We start from the raw sequence: 13677 nt of genomic DNA, 5'->3' as shown, positions 1-13677 counted from the left end.
AGAGGGAAAGTATTAACACCACAATAATTAGTTCATACACTCCTTTACATCATCTGTGGACTCATTTTTTTCTTTACTTTTTAACAATTTCTTGAGAAACCAACTCTCTTATTTTATTCTTCTTTGTATTTTCACTTGATTTCTTTTTTCTCTGGCTCAAGCCCCTAGATCATACAAGATTTTTGTTTCATTATTCACGAATTTCAATGACAAATTTTAATGTTTCATTATTACATATTTCAATTATATAAAAAGTCCAAAAAATAAAATTACTTCAATATCAAATTTTTTTTTGTCTGGCAAACAAAGGATTACAGTTGACTAAGATGAATCCCAAAATTATAATCAGAAGGATCAAGACCATTATACAACCAAATATGAAGTTCTCGGAACATGTGACTGGGAATGCCACCAGACAAAGCTTACAATTTCAATTACATAAAAAAGTCCAAAACATAAAATTATTTTCATATCAATTATTTTGTTTGAGTACAAACATATTGGTATTACAATCCTTAAATAAGGAGCTACTGAAAATTTAGAGAAAGAGAGAAAAAGAGAGAGACCAAGTAATGAGAATGGAAATGATCATTACAATGAATATGTTTGATTGCATCGATAATAAAAATAGTAATGATGGATTATAACATTTGATATGAATATTTGTGAGAATGGAATGAAAATAAAATGGTTATTGACCTTTATACCTTTATAACAGTTAAAAGAACATGATATTTTGTTATTTGAGGGTAAAAAGGAAATTTTGTTAAATGTTAGACTATTACCTCATGCAAGGGAACGTACATTCCTTATGGTAATTACAACACTTTTTGTAATGACTATTACGATTACAATGGCCAACTTCATTGCCAAACATTTACGTTATAATATACCATTATAATAGTCATTCTCATTCCTTAATCAAAAGGGCAAACCAAGCCTAACCTTAATTATTCCTGATTGCCCTCGAACCGCGCATCGTCTCCACAGATTATGATTTACGCCGGCTCTTCAATTCCAAAGGCGGCAAAAGCAGTCAACGCCCTTATGTGGAAGTGGGGTAACAGTGAAAAAGTTGCAATTGTTCATGGAGAAAGCAAGACATGGAACTAATTAAATGCTTTGCTTTGATAATGCCCCTAGGACATTAGGATACAATGCCAAACTCAGATCTTCTTTTCATCATGCAAATCCTATTGCTAATTACAATCATCGACCATTTGCGGGGACTCAGCCCAGTTTCTTGCTCTTCAAGGCTGCGCAGGTGGCCGCACAAATACGATGAGCAGCCAACTCATAACTGAATTCACAGAGTACTTACACTATCACACTCATTTCCCATACCCACATTCTGCAATGAAACAGTACATGATTTCTTGCTATGGTGTATCTGATAATCCCACACTAATTCGTAATAAGGCTATGGATAAACCAAATTTGGCATGTTCATTTCTTGCCCCAACTTTTCGTAATACAGCTGCATTCTGCCACTCTGTAAGGCAGCGTCAATGCGTCATGAATCCTCCAAATGATGATCAGTCTCATCAAAGATCTCCTCCTATGATAGAGAAAAACCGAGATGAAAACACAAGGTCATCAGAGAGAAACAGTAAAAGACTACAGTATCATCATGGATTGGCTGAAGATCGTACCTGTAAGAGCTCTTCAATGACATCTTCCATAGTTATTATGCCGATAGCTTCTTCTTCTTCAGGGAGTTGTGGAAGTGGATTGCCATCTATATGCAAGATGTCGGAATCAATGTCTTTTGTCCATTTCCTGCTTCTAGATCGTCCATATGAATTGTTGGCACTGTTGGGAAAGCTCTTCCACTTTTGAAGTGATCTCTTGCTCTTTAAGACCTTTTCTTGCAAAGGCTTTTCACCATCAATGTCAATTTTGACATCTTTCTCTGCATCTATTTTAATGAGATAGGGAGTTTGTCAAATAGATTTTCCATAAATACGAAGTTTTGGAAAAATCTCCAGGCAAAAGTAGAGAAGTGAGAAACAAGTATGATGAATCTAGAATGAGTTTAAAAATATTGGAAGCACATAATCGTGGGAATCAATGCTTACTGTCAGCAGCATTGCTGTATGAAAGCTGCTCAGCCTTTTTGCACTGTCTAACAACAACTGCCATATGGCTGTGACCTTTCTGAAACTCATTTAATATGTCATACAATGGCAAAGTTTCTTGAACCCTATAAAACAGATGCATCCAATATCAGTTTAGGACTAAAAAGATCCACATTGAATAATTCCTGCAATAATTTTAAATGTACTGAACAAACAAAATCCCATAACAAATTAAAAAATTTCTTAGTTTATACAAGGTACCTGGGGATTCTCCGTATGGTAACATTCTTCACAGGTGTTTCATCTTCGGGGTGAACGGTCAACAGATTCTTGACCTAACAAAATTCAACCATTAAATGTTTAGAAATCATTGACTATTTGCTCCATGCATTTTACCCTAGGAAGCACTGCCACGGACAATGATGTTTCACAGTCTATTGGCTCTGTTCTTGCTCTTTTCCATGGATGGCTCCTTAATCCACAAAAATTCTAGTTACCACTGTGTGTGTGTATTTGGGATTGGGGGGACACCCAGGGAATGATATAACAATTAACAATTTACCAGAACTAGTCCAATTATGTTTGTAGGTTGCTCATAATACACCGGAATCCTGCTGTGCCCTTTTTCCAGAATCAAGTTCATTAACTCCCTGTACACAGCAAGCACAAACAGAGCATCATCATCATAATCATCAGTCATTAACCCAAACAATGTTGGTGTCAGCCAACTTCTTAAGACTAAAACCTGAACCTGGTACGAGCCCCCTCTCACGCTAATAATAGTAAAAGAATGACATAATTTTTTATTTTTTTGTTTCAGGTTGGCTTCATTCTTTAAAGCATCGCACCTGTCGAGCTTGGCATTAATATCAATTGCAAAAGTTTCAGATATATGAGTCATGGCATCTTCAGCAGTTTTCTCCGAGAGCTCAAGAGCCCCAGCAATAATAGTCGTCTCGTCATGTGTCAGTTCTCCGCCTTTTCCAGCCTAAACAAAATTCATTCATAGGGTCATCAGACTCCAGAGTGAAAAAAAAGGTTCATGCAATCGATACTGGCCAAGGCAGTAGCCGACAAGTTACAAGCCCAATTAATACAGAAAATATCAGAAGCAGCATATTGACATACGACAAGTGATTAATCATTAATCATTAATCATTAAGCAATTAAATAAAAAAAGGAAAAAAGACTACCAACCAGAAAAAAGAAAAAAAAGTGAAATTTCAGACACGTAAATTTGTGTGATTGAGAAACTTGAAATGGTTGCTAAACTGTAAATTAGCATTACCTCATTACCGTGCAAATTAACAAGCGTCTTCAATTCAGCTCTACGAAAGAGTGCTACATGGCCATGCCCCAAAAGCAAGTCCAGGAGCTGCATAAAAGATAAAAAATGGAATGATATAAATCTTTGTTTTCCAGTAACAGTGTCAATCGATGAGAGAACTTAAAACTACATATATCACCCTTGCCTATACGAAAGGAACAAAAAGGCTCATCCTAAACAAGAATGCAAAAAATATAGAAACTAATTTGTGTAAATGAATGAAATAAATTTCAGGCGATCATGTGGCTCAGTGGTAGAGTTGCAGGGGTGCAACTAGAGGTCACATTTTCAATTCTTGGAAATAGCATCTCCACATAAGGTAAGATTTGCATACATCCCCTGCCCTCGACCCCGCCCACTGCTAGAGCCTTGTGCACGAGAGTTGTTTACCTTTCCTTTTTAATGAAATAAATTGCTCCATTTCACACCAAGAGGAGAAACTTAGAGAGTACCCGAACTGACATATCTCACCTTGCTTATGGGAAAGGCAATTGGAAAGCAGATCCAAACGAGGACGCGTACAAAAGGAGCTACAGTAGCACCAATTGCTAGACCATATCGAGAACAAACAGACTGTGGTATAATCTGCATTTAGAGGTAAATTGCAGTCAATGTAAATTCATTAAGAATATTTCAATTATGATCAGATGCTAACATGTGCACAACTGAATGCACATTATCATGTTACGCATGAATAGGATACAACAAAAACAAGAAGTGAAGCTTGTTCCAAAAGACTCAAGACAGAGGAAAAACACTTCCACCAGTGCTACACATGCAGTAAACTCAGGCAGTCAGGCTCCATTTGTTTCAAGGAAAATCATGCTTTAGGAAAAGGTGATGATTTTCCGTACATCAGTAGAGGGAAAATAGATAGTTTTCTTAACGCTAACTTGCACTCGTTAAAGTGAGTTAAGCCATTGTTTTCCCCACTATTTATCTTAAAGTTTTCCTTAAACAAATATGTTTTCCTTCAAACAAACAATGGAAATCATGATTTTTCCTTAAGCATGATGTTTTTGAAACAAAGAGATAGTTATAAGAATTCAGACCCACCATCAAGTAGGTGTTTCCAGATAAAGCTGCTAAGTGAATAAAACTAATCAAGAATATGCCAAGTAGCATGTATGAAACAGAGAGGCTACTTTTTTGGATTTCAAATATGACTGTCCGAAGAATCTAATTTACTTTCATTATGCATGAAAACTTAATGTAGAAATGAATTCCCGACCTCACCAAATAGAAGAATCAGTGTCACCGAAATCAGAATAGCACCCCAAGCAGTAACCAGACTATCAAGAAAAATGGGAAGTGCCTGGAAAGAGAATAGACATTTTAACTAATTCATTGTAGTACATGCAACCAAATAGCACATTTCAATACATTTATTATGTGTACCTCCATCGCGCCAGCATTGCACATAAGTAGCGTGCAAAGCAATAAATGCTGGTTTTGAACTACTGGCAATATCTTCACTGTCATTATAAACACAGAAAATTAGTCAATTCAAATTGAAACAATGCAATCAAATTTCTTCTAAAGAAATAGTACTCAGATGCCCATTTAAAAAATAAAAAGTACTAGGATGCAGCTGGTATTGTGAAGTTAAGATACCCTCAAAAGGTAGAAGTTTCCAGATACAGATTTGCCATCTAAAATCACCAAAATACAATCAGGTTTAACATCACCACCACATTTGATTTCCCTCAATGTCTCAGTGTTTTTTGAAAAGCACACTTCTCTTCACCGAAAATCCCTTATTGATTCTCAAAGGTCATTATACACTCTTTGTTTTCAACTCCGTTAAAGAATTCCCCCCTTTTTAGCTACTTGTCATGGTAAAATGTATTTTAACCCACAAACAGCAATATATTCAAGTTTCTGTCTCTCATAAAGACAATCAGTCATAGCTTGTTATGTAGTCAGAGAGTTAACAGATCATGTTTCCTCCTCCGAATGATGAAAATGATCCCCACTCTCATGTATGCCAATAGATCTTTTGAAAACACGAGAACACACAAGATGCTTCCATCACCTAAAAGTTAAGCATTAAATATTGTTCCATAAACTAGTTCAAGCCTCATGTCACTAGATATGACAACTAATAGCCTTCACATTGAAAATAATAACTGGAGACTCTGACTGATATGATCACTGTCTCTACCAGAACATTCACTCTAAGTCTCAAATAAAGCAAAGACAAAGAATAGAGCACAGTTCTTACACAATGTGAATTCAGTTACACATCAGAAACCTCCAGTTTTTTCCTTACTATACGTTATAACATACAAAAGAAATTGAGCATCAGAAAGAATAGCCCCATCTCTAGCCTTGAACGAGTCTACATACTAAAAAGTTATAGCGTGCAGATTTTTAGCTAGAATCACAATAATGCCACAAATATCACTTAATTTAATATCAATCGATGAACGGATAGTATTATACAAATTAATAAATTTATTAGTATTTGCAGCTTATTCGTTATATGAATACGTCCACATTCATGTCGGAACTTGCTGGAATGATTTCATACAAAAACTTATTCTCTAGTCACATACTTTTTTCAAGCAAGGTAAAAACAACAAGGAATTTCCATACTTCTGTACATAAAACTATCTAAAAATTCATATTTCAAATTCTTTGAATTCAACTACATGATTAGGGTATGACTGCGGACAGCACTACAGGAAGACTAGTGGTGCGTTGCAGACCAAATGGAGTACATCTCTTAACCTCTATGAAAGACATAAACTTAGCCAACAACACAGTCACAATGCAGATCAAGACACTATCGAAGACAAGACAATATTGCTTAAAAACAAAGGGAAATTATGTACATTTATGGCACATGTGATGCTTTTACAAAAGCATTTGATGAAAAAAAGCTATTTCCAACCATCCAACACTAACCCAGCTATTTCTATGCAGGTGATGCAAAAAGGAAATTTGTAACACGAGCAGATTATTTTTCGTTTTTTCTTCTTAACTTGTTCGAGTGCCAAAGTGACAAAAGGCACACATCATCTCAGGCCATCAAGTAACTGTATTAGGCACCGTTCGTTACAAAGTTGATAAAAAGCTTGCAAATCACGTTGGGGCCCACATAACAATGATTACCACAAAATTCTTCGAGTTTTCTTTCGATTTCTTGAGTTTTCCAGGTAACCAAACAAGAGCAACATAGACAATTCGTAACAGAGGAAAGGGAAAAGAAAGAAATTACATGCGTGTTTGCGATCCGCTGGACTTCCTGATTTGGCAAGAACCTCAAGATCAACGAGAGACATGGACATGAGCCCCAAAGTGAGCCCGGACATCAAACCAGCGAACAACACGAGAAATGTAATCACCAGTATGTGAATAAAAAAATCCCATCCGCAGCAGCTGTACTCCACGGCCATTTCAAATCAACCGAATTCTCCGTCAAAATTACTCCTCTGAAAACACGGCGAAACACAAAAAACGAACACCACAAAGAAACCTCAGCTTCTGTCAGAGAAACGACAACCAATGCTCAAAAACCTCCATTGTAAACCTTCAACAAGCCTGAATTACTGAAATAAAAAAACAGCCTGGTACAGCTAGCTAGATAGCGAAGGTATACACACACGCCATATATATATATAGAGAGAGAGAGTATTCGCGTTTAGAGAGAGAGAGAGGATGAGCCGGTGTAGAGCTTGGGGGAGGAAATAGAGAGGGTGGGGCTGTTTCTTTTTCTGGCGGTGTATGGGGGTGACATGTGGTGTGCGAGAGTTGTGTAGATATATTCGACTTCCGTCAGCCTCTCTGTGTATCATACGACGTGTCCTACTCCAACCTTTATCATCTTTCGTGATCATCATCAGATATGTGGGTCCAACAAGATCACACTCCATTTTAAGTGTTGTATCAGTGACTCCCATTACGCGTTAAGTTTGAGATTAATTGAGCATTAATGTTTTCTTCGGACAAAATCAGTCCCTCCACTTTAAAAAATGATTCAAAGAAGCTCTCATACTTGTCTAAATTAAATTTATGTACAAATTAGTTGGATTAATCATTTTCATTCCTTGCTTGAATTATGATTTTAGGATCAATGAAACCTTTAAACTATTCATGATGGTTCAATTAAGCTCCCTTGCATTCCTCTCCCTCCACACTAAATTCACCATTGAAGAAACCCGATTTGACTTTGGGATCAAAACAACTAGAGATCTCGAAAAACGATAGCTCCAAAATCATATGAAATTTGGGGAATCTCACTCTCTGATGTTGGTAAACCATAAATCGAAAGCCGCAAAATCAGGGTGGAAAAACTCTACCCGACACCGGATTAAATTAAGTTTGGATATAAGTGATATGCTTGAAATCCAGGTCCAAACACAAATTTTTTGTCCGATTTAAAACTGAGTCTTGGTCCAAATATAGAAATCTTGTCTCCTTTACTTGTCCAGATCCTAAATCGGATTAAATTATAGTCTAATTTACTTGTCCGAATTTAAACAAGTCCGGGTTTAATCAATTAAGTATGTCTAAAATCCAATCCGAATAAGGGTCCAGACATGTAAATATTTACTAAAGAAATGATGTGTCCGACCCGAAATCGACCTGTAATCGATTTGTGTCACCCTACCCAAAACCAGATATCTCAAAAAAAAATTCAGACTAAAAGGAAAAGACAGGGAGAGATAAAAACGAAACCTAAACAGCAAATGTGGGATAGAGAAGGATGATGATGATGGGTGGTTGGGACATAGAAGGATTGATGATGGTGGTGGGAGGTGGTGGAGATTGAAAAGAGGGAGAGAGAGAGTTTTTTATTTTTAATTTAACTGTTTTATTTTTTAGAATCAATGTCATATTTTACACATATTTTCTAGTTTTGTGCCAAACAAAGCCATATCATATATTACCAACCACGTCAGCAATTTTTGACAAAAAATACACAGAAAGGCTAATGACGTCCATTATACGTTTAAAGTATTAAGGCTTCTTTGGCCCAAAAAAACATAGGGACTCAATCTCAATGTACCATTTTTAGTAAGTATTTTTATATAAAAAAAGCATCCCTCAATTGTAACAATGCTCTAACAAAATTTTGTTAAAGTAATTAGTTAATTTAGTTTCCAAAACAATAATATGATTATACGAATCAGGACCATTCCTGGTTCCATCCCTTCGTAACCATCAATTTTAATTTTGATTTTGGTGTTTATATATTAATAGGAGCACGATAGCGGTGGGATCCCATCCATCGTATAGCATTCTATTCAAGAAGAAAAACACAAAACAAATTGTCATTAATCTCAAAATGCAATGTTTTTAAAACCGAGCCGGACATCAATCCAGACAAGGGATTGAGTCACTGGTTCATTGGTTCAATCAGTGGATCATCGATTGAATCGCATGTTCAATTAAAAAATAAAAAATATATATTATAATTAAACTTAATGCAAAAAAATAAAAATAAGTACCAAAATAATGAAATATGATCATCCAAAAAAATGTATATTTATTGACATTTGACAATGTAATAATAATATATTATATGGACATATTGATTATATTGATATATTTTAATAAGTGATAAGTGATAATTAATATACATATATTAATATTATCATATTATATGTAAAAAAAATGAAATACATGTAATGAAATTACAAAGAATCAAATGTTTTAGTCATTTAACCCTAAAAAATAACCTTTCCAGTTCTTATAAAACCAATCGGGTAACCGGGTTTCCAATCTGACCGCCCAATTTTATTATTTCACCAGGTCACATGCTCGAAAGGTAATGTTGACAAAACCATGTCGGCTTGGTGGCAAGGTCACCGATTTTCCTGTCCGATCGATTGACCGACAGACATGGTCCGTTTTTTAAAACAATGCTCAAAGGCATTGCTGTGAGTTCGTGAAAAGTTTGAATGGATGTTTTCTTTCATCGTCATCATTGCCTTTATCCAAAAAATTTGGAGTCGGTTACATGAGTTTATGAAAACATCAATGGGACTCCACCACATGTTAGAGAACGCCCCAACGATATTCTTATTTAGACTCATGTTCATATGTTTGACAAAGTTTTATACTAATTGCCGACCTACCACAACCCTCCTCCTATATTCGGGCCTGAGACCAACTGCAGCTTACAAGTGCAGGCGGAGTTAATAGATGTCTTCCTTGGGGGAAAAAAACATATAGAGACTAGAGTAATTGTGGCCTTATCAGTTCTGACTACTGACTCATATGCCTGCAGATCAGAAAGGCATAGATTGATAATTATACGAACAACATGGAAGGGGCTCTTTGATCATATGTGGACACATACCTTGATCTTAGATCAAACCATTGAAGCCATCCATCAGTATTGTGATTTTCAAAGAAAAGCATCTTCAGATGAATGCATTCAATAAGGGAAAAAAAATTTCTTCCTCCTAGCAACCAATACCACCAATCAGCAAAATTTAACCCTAGGATCCTGAACACTACAGAGGCAAATGAAAATACATACAAATTACATAACATGAAGCTTCTGCAGGTACTCACCAATTGGTTTAAGTAGCAATCATCTCTTGGTTTTGAGATATAATCTGACGAATATGACTCGGTATATATTCTCACGCAAGATTGAGCAGCAAAATGATCAAGAACTTGACTGATAGCCCATCAAAGAGGGTACTAAATTCACATTCTCAAACCACATATTATATAATGTATAATTGAGGGACGAAAAATTATATTTAACCAATTTTCAAATATTTAATGTTTTCGAAAACGGAAAACGCTTCCAAAAAACTAAAATAACTCTGTTAAAACACAAACTGATTTCTAGTATATTTATTAAATGATACATTTCCGGTACAAGGAGTCGCTTGATTCGTGTACACAATAATGAGGATTCAAATGTATTTTAGAGTGTGTTTGGATTGAGAGATATAGAAGAAAATGAAGATAACAGAAATGAGTTTCTTCCCAATCCTATTGTTTGGATAGTTCAGAAGAAATAAAGCAAGGGATTTGGAGAGAATTTAGGGAAGTTTTAATTAAATTTTTGTCAAAAATACTTCCTTCCAAAATGAAATCATTTGAAGGGAATGGATGACTCAATTAAACTTATTTTACCTTTTTACATAATATTTAACATAAAAGTAAAGATAAAATAGTAAATTAAACTAATTTCATTTTTATTTCTCTTCTTTCGTGATTGTTATCCAAAGGAACAAACAGCAGACATAACAAATACTTTCCCTTCCTTTTTTTTTTTATTTGTCCAAACATGATATAGAGAAAATTATTCTACCTTCCGTCAGTAGACCATCCGTAACATCACTGACAATTTCCATTAATGTAGAGATTATCATCTCAAATGGCCCAAAATCTGCCCATTTTCCCTTCACAATTGGAAGAATATTTGAACAATCTTACATCACTGGAATATTTTGCATTTTTGGTTTGTAGTCTTTGCATTATGTGACACTTAGTTGCACTGTCATTACTACCACATTATCTATACATTGATAAGGATTATAGTGTTTAGTCAGCAGAGTTAATAACTTCCCTTGTTACTCTTTTATTTTCAAAATTTAACAATAATGGATTTTTTCCTTTTTCAAAATTTTGGATAAAGATGTTACATATAGAAAACAAATCATACTTTCAGACATTGTTTCTATGTGTGGATATGTCTGTATCATGTCTAGTATGCACTCCTATATATAGAGTCTGTGGTTTGCGTCTTATCTTGTGTTCCTTCTTCGTTTCAACAGTGCAGACTGCTGGGCTTTCATTTCATTAGTTTCTTCAACAAAGATCGAAAATGCCTGCAGTCGGAGTGATTTCCAGTTCCGGCAACAACAAGGAGTATCCCGGAAAGCTGACTCCTTTTGTGCTTGTAACATGTGTTGTTGCAGGCATGGGTGGTCTCATTTTCGGATATGATATTGGAATTTCTGGTAAATATTGATCTTTTAAATTTAACTATCAGTTCTCTTGTTTTCTGTTTGTAAACTACTGATTGTGAGTCGATTTATGGGATCTTCTAGGCGGGGTTACGTCCATGGGATCGTTTCTGAAGAAGTTCTTCCCTTCTGTATACATGAAACAGCAAGCGAGATCTGGTACGAATCAGTATTGTCAGTATGATAGCGAGACACTGACTTTGTTCACATCATCGCTCTACTTGGCTGCCCTTATATCATCGCTTGTAGCGTCAATTATTACGCGTAAATTTGGACGCAAATTGTCGATGCTATTTGGTGGTATGCTCTTCTTTGTTGGTGCTCTTATTAATGGCCTTGCTAAGGCAGTTTGGATGCTGATTCTTGGTCGGATTTTACTCGGTTTTGGTATTGGTTTTGCTAATCAGGTAAGTCTACATCCTCTGTTGGTTCTTGCCTCTTGTTTTTTTCCTTTTTTTGGACCACCATTACTGAGTAATTTGGGACGAGAAAGTATTAAAGTAAGTAATTTGGGTTGTATTTCTTTGATTTACTTGTGAATGCAGTCAGTGCCTCTCTACCTCTCTGAGATGGCTCCATACAAATACAGAGGAGCACTCAACATTGGCTTTCAGTTATCAATCACAATTGGTATTCTGGTAGCCAATGTGTTGAACTATTTCTTCGCCATGATCAAGGGCGGTTGGGGATGGCGCTTGAGCTTAGGTGGTGCAATGGTGCCTGCAATTATTATCACCATTGGATCATTAGTCCTCCCTGACACTCCAAACTCCGTCATAGAACGTGGCAAGCACGCTGAGGCCAAAGAGAAACTCAAGAGAATTCGTGGCATCCACGACGTTGATGAGGAGTTCAATGACCTTATAGCTGCAAGTGTTGCATCAAACCAAGTGGAGAACCCTTGGGGAAACTTGTTGCAGAGGAAGTACAGACCGCACCTTACAATAGCGATATTGATTCCGTTCTTCCAACAACTCACTGGCATCAATGTGATTATGTTCTATGCACCAGTCTTGTTCAAGACTATTGGGTTTAAAGATGATGCTTCACTTATGTCTGCTGTGATCACTGGTTTGGTTAATGTGGTTGCAACTATTGTCTCGATCTATGGCGTCGATAAGTGGGGTAGGAGGTTCCTTTTCTTAGAGGGTGGAACTCAGATGCTGATATGCCAGGTATTGGTTACAGTACTTCCATCTTTATAGTTTTAACTGTCAAAGCAACTTAGTTTTCTCTGATAATCTGCTATGTAATTGAATTTTTTTGTAGGCAGTTGTCGCTGCTTGTATCGGCGCGAAATTTGGTGTGGATGGGAACCCAGGAGAGTTGCCAAAATGGTATGCAATAGTAGTGGTGCTATTCATCTGCATCTATGTAGCAGGATTTGCCTGGTCTTGGGGTCCGTTGGGTTGGTTGGTGCCAAGTGAGATTTTCCCACTCGAAATCCGATCTGCTGCTCAGAGCATCAATGTCTCTGTCAACATGCTTTTCACATTCATCATCGCGCAAATTTTCTTAACAATGCTCTGCCATTTGAAGTTTGGTTTGTTCATCTTCTTTGCTTTCTTTGTGATGGTGATGTCAATCTTTATCTACTTGTTCCTGCCTGAAACCAAGGGTATCCCAATTGAAGAAATGAGTATGGTATGGAAGAAACATTGGTATTGGTCGCGTTTTGTGGACTGCGACGACAAGGATTACGCCGATGGAGGCCTTGAGATGGGGAAGGGAAACTAGAGGTCCAAGAGTTTGAAGAATTGAAGCTTCAGGCATTAGTTCATCTACTTGAACTTTTAGTTTCAAAAAATTTTAGTCTACAAAATGCACGAAGTGTTCAAGTCTCAGTTTTTTCAGTCTTTGTGGGGAATGTGAGGTGATATTATAATTTTCAAGATGTTCTATCTTTTAATGCTACTTCATAGGAGATGTCTTCATACTTGCTGTATGATGAAATGAAGTATGTAATTAAGCAAACACAATGTCTTTATTTCAAAAAAAAAAAACAAACAAACATAATGTCTTAATATGTTATGTATAATTTATGTAAACAAGAACAAAAAATTCATGATTCAGTAACTTCAAAATATTATAAAACTCAGTTTCTCATAATTTCAAAAGCAATCACGTTTTCTAGTTTTCATTATGCCATAATAGACTTTTAAAATGCCAAACCAATCACATTTTCTGCGGTCTTAAAATAAAATCTCAAAATAGAAAACAAAAGGGATAACTAACGAAATACCCCATGTAATTTCAAAAAAGGGTTAATTGAACCCTCTACTTCTTTTGGGTCAAACAAAATTTTCAACTTTAAACAATGATTCATGGTAGC

At 36.0% G+C, this 13677-nt stretch overlaps 2 protein-coding genes across 2 annotated transcripts; one reads left to right on the top strand and one right to left on the bottom strand.

The window, feature by feature from the left end:
- Positions 1-1104: 1104 nt before the first annotated feature.
- LOC119983280 (DUF21 domain-containing protein At2g14520-like) lies at positions 1105-7158 on the bottom strand. Its single transcript, XM_038826938.1, has 11 exons — positions 6629-7158; positions 4804-4880; positions 4637-4720; positions 3877-3990; positions 3367-3453; positions 2927-3066; positions 2641-2728; positions 2340-2413; positions 2079-2203; positions 1653-1918; positions 1105-1558 (listed from the first exon to the last, which is right to left on the bottom strand). Exons 1-11 carry the CDS (start codon positions 6804-6806, stop codon positions 1514-1516), a joined length of 1278 nt encoding a protein of 425 aa, XP_038682866.1. The 5' UTR covers positions 6807-7158; the 3' UTR covers positions 1105-1513.
- A 3988-nt stretch (positions 7159-11146) lies between these two features.
- Positions 11147-13269, top strand: LOC119983998 (sugar carrier protein C-like). Its single transcript, XM_038827739.1, has 4 exons — positions 11147-11339; positions 11430-11752; positions 11891-12520; positions 12615-13269. Exons 1-4 carry the CDS (start codon positions 11204-11206, stop codon positions 13080-13082), a joined length of 1557 nt encoding a protein of 518 aa, XP_038683667.1. The 5' UTR covers positions 11147-11203; the 3' UTR covers positions 13083-13269.
- Positions 13270-13677: the final 408 nt, after the last annotated feature.

This window comes from Tripterygium wilfordii, chromosome 18 (assembly GCF_013401445.1).
Source record: "Tripterygium wilfordii isolate XIE 37 chromosome 18, ASM1340144v1, whole genome shotgun sequence".
Taxonomy (NCBI): Eukaryota; Viridiplantae; Streptophyta; class Magnoliopsida; order Celastrales; family Celastraceae; genus Tripterygium; species Tripterygium wilfordii.
The sequence above is the reverse complement of the archived record's forward strand: the minus strand, read 5'-3'. Positions and strand labels throughout refer to the sequence as shown.